At 48.0% G+C, this 16665-nt stretch overlaps 1 protein-coding gene across 2 annotated transcripts; it reads right to left on the reverse strand.

The window, feature by feature from the left end:
- Positions 1 to 4295: 4295 nt before the first annotated feature.
- LOC136576344 (golgin subfamily A member 1-like) lies at positions 4296 to 16289 on the reverse strand. 2 transcript variants are annotated; one of them, XM_066575554.1, is made up of 7 exons: positions 16224 to 16289; positions 13353 to 13424; positions 13016 to 13116; positions 10643 to 10792; positions 7266 to 7420; positions 5160 to 5326; positions 4296 to 4897 (listed from the first exon to the last, which is right to left on the reverse strand). In XM_066575554.1, exons 2-6 carry the CDS (start codon positions 13422 to 13424, stop codon positions 5178 to 5180), a joined length of 627 nt encoding a protein of 208 aa, XP_066431651.1. In that variant the 5' UTR covers positions 16224 to 16289; the 3' UTR covers positions 4296 to 4897; positions 5160 to 5177. The 2 variants fall into 2 exon arrangements, with proteins under 2 accessions (XP_066431651.1, XP_066431652.1); XM_066575555.1 differs by lacking the exon at positions 16224 to 16289 and adding an exon at positions 15276 to 15366.
- Positions 16290 to 16665: the final 376 nt, after the last annotated feature.

Genomic DNA, 16665 nt, shown 5'->3' on the forward strand with positions numbered 1-16665 from the left:
CTGCCTGCAGACACTCATTAATGTACCGCTCTCCACCATGCTTCATTGCTGCCTACAGACACTCATTATTGTATAGCTCTCCACCATACTTCACTGCTGCCTGCAGACACTCATTATTGTACTGCTCTCCACCATGCTTCATTGCTGCCTGCAGACACTAATTATTGCACTGCTCTCTTCCATGCTTCACTGCTGCCTGCAGACACTCCTTATTGTACCGCTCTCCACCATGCTTTACTGCTGCCTGCAGACACTTATTATTGTACCGCTCTCCACCATGCTTCACTGCGGTCTGTAGACACTCATTATTGTACTCCTCTCCCCGATGCTTCTCTGCTGCCTGCACTCTCCACCATGCTTCACTGCTGCCTGCAGACACTCATTATTGTACCGCTCTCCACCATGCTTCACTGCTGCCTGCAGACACTCATTATTGTACCATTGTCCACCATGCTTCACTGCTGCCTGCAGACACTCAGTTTTGTACCGCTCTCCACCATGCTTTACTGCTGCCTGCAGACACTTATTATTGTACTGCTCTCCACCATGCTTCACTGCGGCCTGTAGACACTCATTATTGTACTTCTCTCCCCCATGCTTCACTGCTGCCTGCAGACACTCAGTATTGTACCGCTCTCCACCATGCTTCACTGCTGCCTACAGACACTCATTATTGTACTGCTCTCAACCATGCTTCACTGCTGCCTGCAGACACTCATTATTGTATTGCTCTCCACGATGCTGTATTGTTGCTTGCAGACACTCAGTATTGTACCTCTCTCTGGCATGTTTCACTGCTGTCTGCAGACTCATTATTGTACCACTCTCCACCATGCTTCATTGCTGCCTGCAGACACTCATTATTGTACCACTCTCCACCATACTTCACTGCTGCCTGCAGACACTCATTATTGTACCGCTCTCCACCATGGTTCATTGCTGCCTGCAGACACTTATTATTGCACTGCTCTCTTCCATGCTTCACTGCTGCCTGCAGACTCTCAGTTTTGTACCACTCACCACCATGCTTCACTGCTGCCTGCAGATACTCCTTATTGTACCGCTCTCCACCATACTTCACTGCTGCCTGCAGACACTCATTATTGTACCACTGTCCACCATGCTCCACTGCTGCCTGCAGACACTCACTTTTGTACCACTCACCACCATGCTTCACTGCTGCCTGCAGATACTTCTTATTGTACCGCTCTCCACCATGCTTTACTGCTGCCTGCAGACACTTATTATTGTCCCGCTCTCCACCATGCTTCACTGCGGCCTGTAGACACTCATTATTGTACTCCTCTCCCCCATGCTTCACTGCTGCCTGCACTCAGTATTGTACCGCTCTCCACCATGCTTCACTGCTGCCTGCAGTCACTTATTATTGTACCGCTCTCAACCATGCTTCACTGCTGCCTGCAGACACTCATTATTGTACCGCTCTCCACCATGCTTCACTGCTGCCTACAGACACTCATTATTGGACCAGTGTCCACCATGCTTCACTGCTGCCTGCAGACACTCATTGTACCACTGTCCACCATGCTTCACTGCTGCCTGCAGACACTCATTGTACCCCTCTCCAGTTCTTTGACGAACAAACTGCCTTTTATTACAGCTAAATATTTCACAGTTTGACTCATCAGTCCGGAGCTCCTGCTGCCATTTTTTCTGCATCCCCATTCCTATGTTTTCATCCATAGTAGAGTCGCTTGGCCTTGTTTCTACACTGAAGGTATGGTTTTTTGGCAGCAATTCTTCCCTGAAGAGCACTTCTGGCCAGACTTCTCTGAACCATAGATGGGTGTACTGGGCCCCAGCGGTTTCTGAAAGTTCTGAGCTTTCAATGTTGAAGGGAAGCATGCATTATGTATCTTTCATCTGAGTACCAAGTTTCCTTGGCCGACTGCTGCGTCTACGGTCCTCAAAGTTGTCCGTTTCTTCATACTGATTCAAAAGAGCTTGAACAGCACATTTTGAAACCCAAGTCTGGTCTGAAATCTTTCTTTGGGAGAGACCTTGGTGATACAGAACTGAATTTAAACTCCTCACCCTCAACCACAAAGATCTCCGCCGCGCTACTGTACATGGCTTCCCTCCTGTCCGTACATCACCCAGCCCGTCACAGTCCGATCCACTAACACACTCAAACTAAACACCCCTCTAATACGAGCCTCACATGCTCACCTCCAGGACTTCACCAGAGCAGCACTGATCCTCCGGAACTCTGTACCCCAAGGCTTCTGGACAATCCCCGATGAACAAAATTTCAGATGTGCCTTAAAAACACACCTCTTCAGGGAGGCATACCAAATCTCCTGACCCTGTCCCCCTGCCTCTTCCCATGGCTCCCCACACCTTCAACCCTGCCTATCGCATACAACCTCTACACCTGCACCTCCTTACCGCCACACACCATTTGCTTCCTAATAACTGATTTCCACATGTAATTCCCATACTGCTTGTGTTCTCCCGTGCCTCATCCCCCCCCTCCCCCCCCCATGTACCTCCTGTATCACCCCACCATGTTTGTTTCAAGCGGATTAACTGTTGTATTGTCTGTGTTCTCCCGTGCTTGAAAGCACTGCGGAGTAAGTTGGTGCTATACAAATAAAGATTATTATTATTACCTTATGGCATATGACTTGTGACATAACACTGTCTTCCACAACCTCACCTTTGCAGCAAAGTTTGGCTGTTCCTCACCAAGTTTTAGGCCTACTATACAGCTGTTTCTGTTAATCATCATTTTTATATGTTGGTTGAAAAACAGTCATTATCAGCTGTTTGATAGAACTGGGTAATCATAAACCGGACTATAATCCTACAAAATACCTATGTACAAGTGTTCCTCTAAGTGATGCTGTTGTGAAGGTAAAGGGGGGGGGGGTCGCACCAAGAATCGATAGGATTTAGATTTCGCTTTTGTGAAACCACTTTATTTTGTCAGTTAACAAAATGCTAACTATTAACACTCCTGTTTTCTGAAGCATTCTTATTATGCAGCATTTTTTCCACACCTGCCTAAAACCTTTGCCCAGTACTGTATAAATAGTAGGTGTTAGCAAATGGGTGGCGACACTGAATGGCCACAATATTAAGGCCCTTTTACACGCAACTATTATTGCTCAAAATTCTTCCAAATGGCCGAAAATGAACGATAATCGTTACATGTAAACGTGGGCATCATTGAATGTCTGTGATTGGTTGATTCAGCGCTGGCTTTCATTGGCTGACACGGCGCTGGAATAACCAATCAAAGCATTAGCTTGCTGGAGGCGGGGGTATTCAAGCCCTGCTTCCAGAAAGAACTGCTCCGTCAGTGTGGTGGAGGATGCGTCAGCCTGCAGCAGCGCCACAGACCATTGTGAGGGACCCGAACACCGGCTGCTAGCCAAGTATTAGACACCCTCCGAGCCAGGCCCCCGTGTATAAGACGCAGGTTGACCTTTAACTTGAAAAAATGGGCAAAAAAATCCCTGCATCTTATACATGGAAAAATACTGTAGTTATTTCCATCCACAGGATCCCCTTTCACTGGACGTTTTACTTTGATCGCGCCATTCTTGATATGCTCTCCACACCATTACTTGAGAAAGCCCTATGCGGTCGGCAGTGACATTCTGTTCCCAGCTAGTCTAGCACCGATGACCGGGCTTTGTTGGAAGTTGCTCAGATCTCTGGATTTTCCCATCTAATGTGGATTCACACTGACACTGATCCACGGAAAACTTGTCACGTGATTTTATGCCGCACTCCGGGGTCACGGGGAGAATTACCATACAGGGAAGTCCAATAGGGAGAGGGTTGGGGCTCAGCTATAAAGCCCATTTACCACTCCGGAGAGCTACAGATTCTATGCATTACTGATTTATACCGATGGCATTGGAGGGATATTGAACACTTTCTGACCCATTTTACAGCAGATGACTGGGGGTCCCAGCAGTGGGACACGCTACTTGGGGGGTGTAGGTAAATGTCCAATTTCCTTTATTTTTTAGGTAGTGTGAGTTTTTATCACAGTGGACCTACTGGGTAGAGGTGTCAGTCAGGGGTTACAGAGATCCTGCAAGAAAGTAGATCATGTGACTCTCTCAGCTCTGTTGATTGGCTAGGAAAATTCATCCCAGTATAACGAGTCAGGAAGGGGGGGGGCTCAATTTATTGATCAATTGGCATGTGGGGAACAACTTGATCAGCTCTAATCATACAATACAACAAGGTCCCTTTTAAAAATACTTTACGTTACATTAATGATGAAACGGGCACATTGTGCGGTGCAGAGAGGATGCTATATAGAATGACACACATTTATTGTAACATAACTCCCCACTAGTCCATGGAATGTAGCGCTCTCCAACGGAAATGTAAAGACACCCTCATACTTTTTGCAACATGGGTTATAGAGGAAATGCAGGGCACAAATCAGAGATGTGTTCCCTAGAAAGTGGGTATCAAAGACGTAAGCTACAGTAATAATACACACAGAAAACATATAGAAAACTTCTGTACAGTCCATTACTTTGTAAAAGCCCCGTCATAAAGTACCGTAATCCACAGATACACTAAGCGGTATTAGCACTGATATAAGACATCACGGAGGTCAGGAACATCTGAAGACTTTAGCATCAATTTCTTCATTCCACAGAAAGAGATTAAATTAGCACCATGTGCCCCCTGCAGGACGGTTCTGGAATTGCACCGAGATGCGTCCAACCATTCACAGTCCTGGCTTGTTTGCACTGATCGCAGAAACTTCCTTTGGATCGAATAAAAAAGACAAATCCAACAAAGTAAGAAATCTTGAAGGAGAAATATTCCCAGGAGCGGCGGGGATGGGCGGAATCCAGGAGGACACAGGAAGGCGGATTTCCTTTTTTAAATTGAAACAAAACTGAAGGAGAAAAAAAAAACCACAAGCTGAGTGCCAAGTGCGACCGGGGGCGTTACTTCACAAACAGGACCAGGTCAGAGTTAGGATTCAATACTACAAGGGTAGGGCAGTTCTAGAGTTGTCCTGCTGTGACCAATGCTGCACAGTGCAGCTCATCTCAGGACAAGGATACCCTCTCCCAAGTATCCAGTAATGGGTGCGGATAGGGCCGGCTACAGCGCACACACATTATATATATATATATAAAAAAGACTTCTCTTACCTTATAGAATGGCAAATCTCATTTCTTCGGATGTTTTGTTGCTAGAACATTCAGTAAGCCCATTTCCTCCATGCACGCTCTGAGCACCTGGGTCACCTCACCCTGTGTCTGGGGGCTTTGCGCAGCCGCAGGGTCTCGGTTCTGCACAGCGAGCAGTTCTGTTTCCACTGAAAGGATGGAAATAAAATCCTGCATGTGAAGAGCGTCAGAGGATTTGTCCACAGATGAGAGAAGCTTTGCTGACTATTCTTGGTTCTGGACACACTACCGCTGTGTACCTCGCCTGCCCCATCCTCTGCGGCCATCTCTGTATAGTTCACCTGCCCAATTCCTTTTCCTACGATTGTCACTTTGTGCACCTTACCCGCTGCTGTATTTTGTGCACCTGCACAATTGCTCTGCTGCCATCACTGTACACTTCATCGGCACTATGCTGTTCCGTTGTCACCTCAACTGCCAGAAGCTCTGCTCTACTGTCATCACACTGTGCACCTCACCTGGCCAGTGTTCTGCTGTTACCTCACTTGCTCAATGCGCTGCCACCATCTCTGTATGCTTCACCTGCCTGATGCTCTGCAATTCTCTCTTCTACTACACTATGCTCTGGTATTGCCAACCACCTGCTGTCACCTTGTGCACTTCACCAGCTTCAAACTCTGCCCCTCACCTCACCTGCCTCACGCCCTGCCATCGTCGCCTCACCTGCCTCGCGCCCTGCCATCGTCGCCTCACCTGCCTCGCGCCCTGCCATCGCCGCCTCACCTGCCTCGCGCCCTGCCATCGCCGCCTCACCTGCCTCGCGCCCTGCCATCGCCGCCTCACCTGCCTCGCGCCCTGCCATCGCCGCCTCACCTGCCTCGCGCCCTGCCATCGCCGCCTCACCTGCCTCGCGCCCTGCCATAGCCGCCTCACCTGCCTCGCGCCCTGCCATAGCCGCCTCACCTGCCTCGCGTCCTGCCATAGCCGCCTCACCTGCCTCGCGCCCTGCCATAGCCGCCTCACCTGCCTCGCGCCCTGCCATAGCCGCCTCACCTGCCTCGCGCCCTGCCATAGCCGCCTCACCTGCCTCGAGCCCTGCCATAGCCGCCTCACCTGCCTCGCGCCCTGCCATAGCCGCCTCACCTGCCTCGCGCCCTGCCATAGCCGGCTCACCTGCCTCGCGCCCTGCCATCGCCGCCTCACCTGCCTCGCGCCCTGCCATCGCCGCCTCACCTGCCTCACGCCCTGCCATCGCCGCCTCACCTGCCTCACGCCCTGCCATAGCCGCCTCACCTGCCTCAAGCTCTGCCATAGCCGCCTCACCTGCCTAACGCCCTGCCATAGCCGCCTCACCTGCCTAACGCTCTGCCATCGCTACCTCACGCTCTGCCATCGTTGCGTCACCTGCCTCACGCTCTGCCATCGTTGCCTCACGCTCTGCCATCGTTACCTCACCACCCTCACGCTCTGCCATCATTGCCTCACCTGCCTCACGCTCTGCCATCGCCGCCTCACGCTCTGCCATCGCCGCCTCACGCTCTGCCATCGCCGCCTCACGCTCTGCCATCGCCGCCTCACGCTCTGCCATCGCCGCCTCACCTGCCTCACGCCCTGCCATCGCCGCCTCACCTGCCTCACGCCCTGCCATCGCCGCCTCACCTGCCTCACGCTCTGCCATCGCCGCCTCACCTGCCTCACGCTCTGCCATCGCCGCCTCACCTGCCTCACGCTCTGCCATCGCCGCCTCACCTGCCTCACGCTCTGCCATCGCCGCCTCACCTGCCTCACGCTCTGCCATCGCCGCCTCACGCTCTGCCATCGCCGCCTCACGCTCTGCCATCGCCGCCTCACGCTCTGCCATCGCCGCCTCACGCTCTGCCATCGCCGCCTCACGCTCTGCCATCGCCGCCTCACGCTCTGCCATCGCCGCCTCACCTGCCTCACGCTCTGCCATCGTCGCCTCACGCTCTGCCATCGCCGCCTCACCTGCCTCACGCTCTGCCATCGCCGCCTCACCTGCCTCACGCTCTGCCATTGCCGCCTCACCTGCCTCACGCTCTGCCATCGCCGCCTCACGCTCTGCCATCGCCGCCTCACCTGCCTCACGCTCTGCCATCGCCGCCTCACCTGCCTCATGCTCTGCCATCATCTTTCCCAGTGCAGCTTGTAATTTCTCCAGTGATGTCTTCAGAACTTCCACTTCCTCCAGAAGAGCCTTCTCCTGTTGACAGCTTGCGGACAAGAGATCTTCAGTTCCCTTCAGTCGCATTTCTAAGACTTCACTGCACAACAGGAGAAGAATAACTGATGTAAGGGCAGCACAAGCAGCAAGGAACCTTCTCTATAGGCTACTGTGTCCTTCATATCAGGAGTAATGGCCCTCTTATCCAGGTCGTCCCAGCGATAATCGTTCCTGTGCTTTTACATATCCGTCCGGCCCACCTCCATTCACAATAAACAGGCAGACGTTCATAAGTGATACTGCCTGTTAACTCGGGCTGATCGCCTTTAAATTCAGTTTTCTGCATGCAGAAACTGAACGATGAACGAGAGGCGAACGAATTCTCATTCATCGCTCAGTGGGGCATTTACATCGTTCAGATCCCTGCTGGATGAGGGAATCTGAACAATGTATCGGCCCGTGTTAAAGGGTCCTCAACCGCTAGTTGTTCTCTTCAGTGTCGACTACTTGGCTTATCTTTAGGGCCCAGTTACGATCAGTAAGCAGACACTCTGCTGATCAGCACTTCTGGCTCACCTTCTGATGCTCGTGGATAGCGTCCAAATAATTCCAAGAAATAGTCGTGGCGCCCACTTACTGCTTCAAAGTCTCTTTACTGCACTTCCATAAATCTGTATTCTGTCAGTCAATAAACTTTGCAGGACGTGTTTTGGCCCGTCCAGCCTTTTTTAACTGAAGTATCACATTATGTTGTCAATCACAATTAAATGGTAACAATGTTTACAAACTGCTTCTCTAGGTCTCCCAATTCTGACATCACACAGAAAAAAGGAAACAAAAGACAATAAATTATCAGTGCAATACATATTAATCTCCATTCCACCGAGCTCGCACGGCTCCCGCAGCGTAACCCTGCAGTACTGCTGCGAAATTGTACTCTGCATGACTGTGTACTCACGCACGCTGTTATGTGCGGTACACCTGTTTTGTTTGTTTTTTTTAGATTTCCCACGCCGTTGCTTAGTGAGGACATGTATACCTGCCGCCCATTAGTGATGACATGTATACCTGCCGCCCATACGCAATTCCATATTATGTATATACACACCCATAGAGAACAATGGGCTCTATGTCATGTATATACATGGCAAGATAGAACATGCTGCGTTTTTTTTTGCGCTCGCGTATTTCAAAATTCTAATCCGCTAATGTAAGCGGAACTGTGTAAGACAATGTAATTGATTGCCTGCGAGTTACCATGTATCACACGGGCATACAGAGCCCGCGTAATATATGGTAAACATACAATCGTGTGAATTAGCCCTTCATGGCTTCATTCTTGACCTCGCTGGTTCACCTAAAAAACAAAATAAAGAACCACACAAATGATCTCATACTTCCCGTTTAACCATTTAGGCTGTATAGTTTGCAATGTATGAATCCACAAGGCTTCACGTAGTGAGAGTGAAGTTCGTATTTCCTCCCCAGCTAGCTTATTCAACCTGCTCAATAACCTGATATTTCAATTGTGCAACTATATACACTCATTGTCAAAAATAATCCCTGGCAGGTGGCAGAATTGAATGAAACTTTCTTTGCATGATTGTAACGTTGATATAAGATTCTAGCTTGGATACAAGATGTGATACGGGAGGGCATGGAGTGCGATGACGTAGGTACCCGTGGCCTATCTGCAAGTCGGACGGCTTTCATTGACTTCAATGGAAGCTGTCCATGCGGATTCCGCAGAAAAATAGAACATGCTGGGATTTTGAATCCACTTGTGAAATTTGCGATCACCATCCCCTCATCTGGGCGGATATGCGAATGTTCTATTTTTTCAGTGTGCGCAGAATACTGCGGATCGTCTGTGCGGGTTACAATCGTGGATTCTGCAATTGAAATCCGGTTGTGTGAGACCGGCCTAAGACTTTGAAGAAGCAAGTGAATGCTGGACTTTTTCTTGCAATTATCAGTTACAATCAGTAAACTGCCATCCAGATCTTCTTAAGGCCCTTTACACGCAACAATTATCGCTCAAATTTCGTTTAAATTGCCAAAAATGAGTGACGATCGTTACATGTAAACGCGAGCATCGTGCACTTTTCGTTTGAACGCTGGTAACTTAAAATCCATTGTTCAGCTAATGAGAGATAAAGCGTTTATCTTTCAATAGTTCACACACTGTTCTTTCCATGACATGTTTACACTAGCTGGGAGAGAACAATGTAATCTGCCAGCAGCTGCGAAATAATAAGCTATACAAACAAAGATTATTATTATAACAGCTGGGCGTCTGTTTAAACACACGCTGGGCTCTGCAAACAACTCCTGGAGGCTCTTTCACATACAAAGATAATCTTTCAAACAACTAAAGGATTGAGCGATCTTTTTCCATAAAGTATTAATGGCCATTAACACTTTATCATCTTTATTTGCATGTAAAAGGACCTCCAGGAGTTATTTGCAGAGCCCAGTATAAGTTTAAACACACTCCCAGCTGTGCAAACAGATGCTGAATCATTCCATTGTTCTCCTTGTGGCTTGTGTAAACATGCCGCGAGGAGAACATTCTGGAGTCTTTTGAAAGATGAACTAAATACATTAAATGGAATATATTTGCTCAGTCTTTCAACAGCTGAACGATGGATTTTATGCAGAGCTAAAATCCATTGTTCAAATGAAAAGTGCGCGATGACCGCGCTTATATGTAACGATTATCGCTCATTTTCGGCCGTTTGGACGAATTTTGAGCGATAAAAGGGCCTTAACTCTTTTTTTTTTCCTTCAGAAACTCAGGCTTTTGTGCTGTACCTCCTCCATGCTTTATACTGCAGCTAATCTGACAGAGCTCAGCAGGAAGTACATGGAGAGATGATTTCCATTACAATAAGGACAGAATGATTATACAGTACAAGTAATTAAACCTCCTAATTAAACAGCTGCACATAGACTGTGAGGTGGTCGCGGCACTTGCTGTTGTCTTCTCCATCCACATCCAGAGACACTTTCAAAATTATTCTCCCTGGTAACAGAAAACACTTTTACTCATCCTATAATGTGACCCGACAGCTCAGCTCTGTAACAGGCACCTAGACTCCCACAATGCACTGCTCACTGGTAACAAGTTCTGAAATTAGCTTTAGATGTGAATAAAGAAAAACATTCTCATTGGCAAAAGTTTGGAAAAACTTTGTGAATTCTATAAGCTATGGATACACCGACACAGGATACAGTAATTCACTACAGGGTGATGATCCTAATGATATTCCCCTCAGCAACATATCAATCCAATAAGAGCAAAGAGGCGCGAGCGGATTACCAGGACTCTGCGCTCCCAGCTTCACTTAATCTTTCCATTTCATCTGTTGTTGCCTTAAGCTGCTGCTGAGTTTTCTCTTCTTCCTCCAGAGCTTCCTGCAGATCGACAACTTGAGCCAGCCAGGAGGCAAGTAACGCTCTGGTCAAGCTTCTAAAGAAAAAAAGGTGAAGAGTCTTATAAGTTACTGACTGCACAAGTAGAAACACCTTATCATCAAGTACCACAACTTTACATATGTACACAGGAATATTCACCCAAGAGCACCATCTACAGGGCACATATAGCATTACATTACTTATCCTGTACTGATCCTGAGTTACATCCTGTATTATACTCCAGAGCTGTATTCACTATTCTGCTGGTGGAGTCACTGTGTACATACATTACTTATCCTGTACTGTTCCTGAGTTACATCCTCTATTATACTCCAGAGCTGCACTTACTATTCTGCTGGTGGAGTCACTGAGTACATACATTATTTATCCTGTACTGATCCAGAGTTACATCCTGTATTATACTTCAGAGCTGTACTCCCTATTCTGCTGGTGGAGTCACTGTGTACATACATTACTTATCCTATACTGATCCTGAGTTATATCCTGTATTATACTCCAGAGCTGCACTCACTATTCTGCTGGTGGAGTCACTGAGTACATACATTACTTATCCTACACTGTTATATTCTGTATTATACTCCAGAGCTGTATTCACTATTCTGCTGGTAGAATCACTGTGTACATACATTACTTATCCTGTACTGATCCTGAGTTACATCCTGTATTATACTCCAGAGCTGCACTAATTATTCTGCTGGTGGAGTCACTGAGTACATACATTACTTATCCTGTACTGATCCTGAGTTCCATCCTGTATTATACTCCAGAGCTGCACTCATTATTCTGCTGGTGGAGTCACTGAGTACATACATTACTTATCCTACACTGTGTTATATCCTGTATTATACTCCAGAGCAGCACTCACTATTCTGCTGGTGGAGTCACTGAGTACATACATTACTTATCCTACACTGTGTTATATCCTGTATTATACTCCAGAGCTGCACTCACTATTCTGCATGCTTCAAAACTGAAATCTCTCAACCGCTACAGTTACTCTGGTTATCTCCATTTTGGGTGGTATCTGTATAGAAAAACAATAACAGTTCCCCCTCTTATTACTAAAGTTCAGCTGCTGGTTTATTCACTCAGGTATTTTTTCTGTGTTAGTACGGCCCAAATTTTAACCAGACCAAAGTTGCATTGACATAGAACACCTGGGTTTTGATGGTTCTATCCATGAGCATTTTTTTACTCAGATGGATAATATAGTACTGTGTTTTCCCGTTAATAAGACCTACACTAATTTTCAGATGGTGCTTGAAATATAAGCCCTCCCTAACAATAAGTCCTGGCTAGATTACACGGTAAAAAAGCAACACTCACCTAGCTGCCGGCATTCGAGTCACTCGCGCTGGGCTGTGTCGCTGCAGGCTGCTGTGTTCTCCTGAACGCCGACAGAGCATTTCTTCCCAGTACCGGGACTTAAATACCCCGTCTCCAGCAAACCAATCCTCTGATTGGTTTATCAAACGCCGCATCAGCCACTCAGAGTCAGTGCTCGATTATCCAATCACAGCCATTCATTGAATGACATCGTTGAATGACTGTGATTGGTTAATCAAGCGCTGGATTTGATTGGCTGACGCAGGGCTTGATTAACCATTCAGAGCATTAGCTTGCTGGAGGTGGGGTATTCAAGCCCCGCTACTGGGAAGAAGTGATGTCGGCGTACAGGAAAACACGGCAGCGGCGACGGAGACCTGCGCGAGGGACTCGAACGCCGGCTGCTAGGTGAGTATTATAAACCACCCCCTGAAAATAAGACACTGTGCCTCTTTTGGGGCAAATATTAATATAAGACAGTGTCTTGTTTTCGGGTAAACACGGTATGTGTATTACAAAAAGCCACCATCAAATCGCAGCATGCCGGTAAGATCTGGGTCTGATTCAAGGACAAGAATCGCCAGTTCAAGTCAATGGGTACAGTAAAAAACTAAACTTAGTGGACTCGCCCGACATGTGAGCAGATGCCACTTTTTCCACGTACTTACTGACCGCAACGGGAGTTATAAATGACAACAATTGGAGGACCTTCTCTTTTTTTTTTTTTTTTTTTTTAAGTGCAGAAAAAACGTGTGACACTTGCGCGTGGGAAAAAGCAAAAACACATAAAAAAGATCAGTTTTCCCAACAGATCGCATTCGCCCTCCTCTGTATGAATAAGCACAGTTGTTCATTAGACGCGCCCTAGCAGCTTAGCTCCCCCTGCAGGCCTATATTCACCCGGGCAGGTGATGACACCTGGTACTTCTACCTTTCGGTGGTCTCATCCTCCAGATTCTGCACCTCGGCCTCCGTCTTGTTCAGTTGTAGTCGGTGGGATCGGACGAGGTCGGACAGCAGCTGAACATTTACCTGCGGATGATAACACAACAGGTGAGTTGGGACGGTCGGCGTCTTCCTCTCCGGAAATACTCTGCGCGCGTTTACATGCAGGCCAAAAACAGCTTTCCCCAATGCCAGAGGTGAATACAATCCCCCCAAACCATGATGGACTTGGGGAGCGAGTCTTCAGTACCCACAAACTAGGCAGTGTACAACTCTGCCCAGGCTATAAAACTGCTACATGTCATTTAATCTTGAAGACAAACCTCGAGTTCCTCTGCAGAGTAGGAGCAAAGATGTTCTTCATCTCCAGCAAGAAACTGTTCTAATAAATCCATCTGAAAGAGAAAAGATACGCGATGAAAGAGGTCATGTGATCGCTGGCGGCACGGACAGACAATCCCGTTCTCACAGCGGCAGCTCATATCTGTGCAGGTATAAATGTGGCGTCACGGACAGGAGAGAGATTGGTGCTGCTGTATTCAGCTGACAGAGGACTGTCTACACTGACATGGAATAAGTAACATTGTTCCCATTTGCTGACAGCAAGCAGAGTTCTTGTAAATGAAGAATTGACAGATAAGATGTATTATAAACTTGCAGAAGGTCTCATTATGCAGGGCGCTTCTAAAATCAGGGCCACCAGGAATACCTTCTGAACGAAAAGAGGTACAAGTAGGAAACTTTGTAGAACACTTAGATGATGTCGGGCCGATGACAGGTCGCCATATACAGCTCTATGAATCGATGTCGGGCCGATGACAGGTCGCCATATACAGCTCTATGGATCGATGTCGGGCCGATGGCAGGTCGCCATATACAGCTCTATGGATCGATGTCGGGCCGATGACAGGTCGCCATATACAGCTCTATGGATCGATGTCGGGCCGATGACAGGTCGCCATATACAGCTCTATGGATCGATGAAACAATCCTGTCCTTGTGTATTAATATAAAGAACTAGTTTTTAAATTAGTATATTTACACTAAAGTAAAGTATGGGAACGGGTTACTCATTTGTTTTGGACGTTTTGATATATAATATGTATAGTTTGGGATTGCAGGGCGCATATAGCGACGGTTTTGGGTTATTTTCTTTTTAATGTACCGTATATACCGGCGTATAAGGCGACGGGGCGTATAAGACGACCCCCCAACTGTCACCTTATACGCCGGTATACAGTGGAGAAAAAAAAATAAATTCATTACTCACCTCCCACGGCGTTCTGTCGCGCTCCGGCAGGATGTCGCTCGCTCCGGCAGGCTGTCGCTCGCTCCTCGTCCCAGGCGCAGCATAGCTTTCTGAATGCAGGGTTTGAAATCCCCGCTTCCAGAAAGCTAATACACACGCCGGCAGCCATGACATCATTGAATGGCTGTGATTGGCTAAAGCACACGTGGCTTCAGCCAATCACACTATTCAATGACATCATTGAATGGGTGTGATTGCTAACACGTGCGCCTTCAGCCAATCACAGCCATTCAATGATGTCATTGAATAGTGTGATTGGCTGAAGCCACGTGTGCTTTAGCCAATCACAGCCATTCAATGATGTCATGGCTGCCGGCGTGTGTATTAGCTTTCTGGAAGCGGGGATTTCAAGCCCCGCATTCAGAAAGCTATGCTGCGCCGGGGACGAGGAGCGAGCGACAGCCTGCCGGAGCGAGCGACATCCTGCCGGAGCGCGACAGAACGCCGTGGGAGGTGAGTAATAAATTTTTTTTTTTTTACACTTTTTTTTTTTTTTGTATTACCGGCGCATAAGACGACCCCCGACTGCAGAGCAGATTTTTCGGGGTTCAAAAGTCGTCTTATACGCCGGTATATACGGTATATATTTTTATTTTATTCTGTATTTTTTAACACCTATGTCCCCCATGATGTCATATAAGGCCTCTGGGGGCCATTCATATTGTTGTATTCTTTATGTACACACTTTTCCGCTGTCGCTGGGGCATCCATCAGTGCAGCATCCATAGGAGCCTCAGTTACAGGGGAAAACACCCCCCCTCTATAGATCACTAGCAGAGCTGATCAGGGTCCGCCAGGACCCTGCAGCTCTGCTCCAACAGGATACGCCCAGCGGTCATGTGATCACCGACTCATGTAGTGGAAGTAATACTTCCATTCTTTAGTGCGTGACGTGCATTCATCACTATGTAGATTGGAAAGAAGGGGGCAGAAGCACTTCTCCGTTCTCCTGCGGGTCCTCAGCTGCCTCCTCCCGATCGGCTCCTTCTAACACGCAACATTAAAATCTGCTCTGCAAGCACAATTATGCAGTGGACATTTTCCACTCTGTGTAGACAAAAAAAAATAAAAATCACTCATTCATTATGGCCGCTGCAGACGACCGGAATCCGACCCTGTGCCCGGCCGGTGACCCTGCATGCCTGCCTTTTTTTTGTCATGTGCAGGTGGCCTTCTGTACTGCAGATGGTTCAGCCGGCGATCCATCAGAGATGCGCAGTACAGATTTTCCTGCCCCGTTGCTAGGCAATGATGCGGGTCCAGTGACCTTTCCGCAATGTCGATAGCAGAGGGGCCGCGGGTCGGACGGCTTCCGCTGACTTTGATTAAATTTTCCTCCCCGAGCAGAAAAATCAGTTAATTTCCGCTCGTGGGCACGAAAAAAAACAAATAATTGCAAAATAAAATAAGTGGCTTTTCCATAGCACGGATGGCGTTTGCGGTGGAACCAGGAGGCGGACACGCTGCAGATTCCACCATTCAGATCCGTCCGTCTGCAGCCGGCCTTAGTTGGGATTTCAAAACGCTGCAGAAATTCGCGGCGTGTGAACAAACCTCAATCCTTCCACATCACCGGGTAATTACGTGTTTACCAGCATCCGGGCGCTCGCTGGCATATGGAGGTTAATCAGGAAAAATAGCCGGCAGACTTCATTTAAAATCCGCTCTCTTCTTTTATACGTATTGCGAAAAGAATCCGCTGCATCAGAGACAACTTCAACGCCAAAACAGTTCAGAAACATCTGCTAATTCTAAAACACATCTGGGGGCTTATATCCCATATGGGGTCTATACTGCCCCATAGTGACCTCTGACCCCTCCCCCAGCACCTCACTGATCAGTGTTTGTTACATTCTATCACATGATCCCTGTGAGGAGCACTTACCTCGGCCGGCTAACACGTGACCTCGCTCGTTCCGCCCACCAGAGAGAACCGCGCGACTGGTTTGAAATATCAAACGTCATTTCCGGTTTCTCGCACCATAGAATCGTGTCTGTACCGGAAGTAAGAAGAGAGGGCGTTTAGATTTTTACCATAGAGATGGCTGCATCCGGTAGAGGCTCGCGGTTGCTATGGTTACACAGAAGCTTCCCACACCTTATTAACGGGCTGCAGAGCGTCGTGTGACGGATCAGAGGCCGTTCAGTATAAGGGGAGGGGCTCATAGATCCGTGCAGATATAATATAGCTCCCAGCATGGAAAGAGGGGCGGCCTGTGGGTGACAACTCTCACCCCTCAGTGCCCCATAGGGTAATAGTGCCCCTTTATACCCCACAGACTTCCAGATTGTCCTCCGTTATGTGCAGACCGTCCTCACAAACTTGC

Source organism: Eleutherodactylus coqui, chromosome 8 (assembly GCF_035609145.1).
Source record: "Eleutherodactylus coqui strain aEleCoq1 chromosome 8, aEleCoq1.hap1, whole genome shotgun sequence".
NCBI classification, from domain to species: Eukaryota; Metazoa; Chordata; class Amphibia; order Anura; family Eleutherodactylidae; genus Eleutherodactylus; species Eleutherodactylus coqui.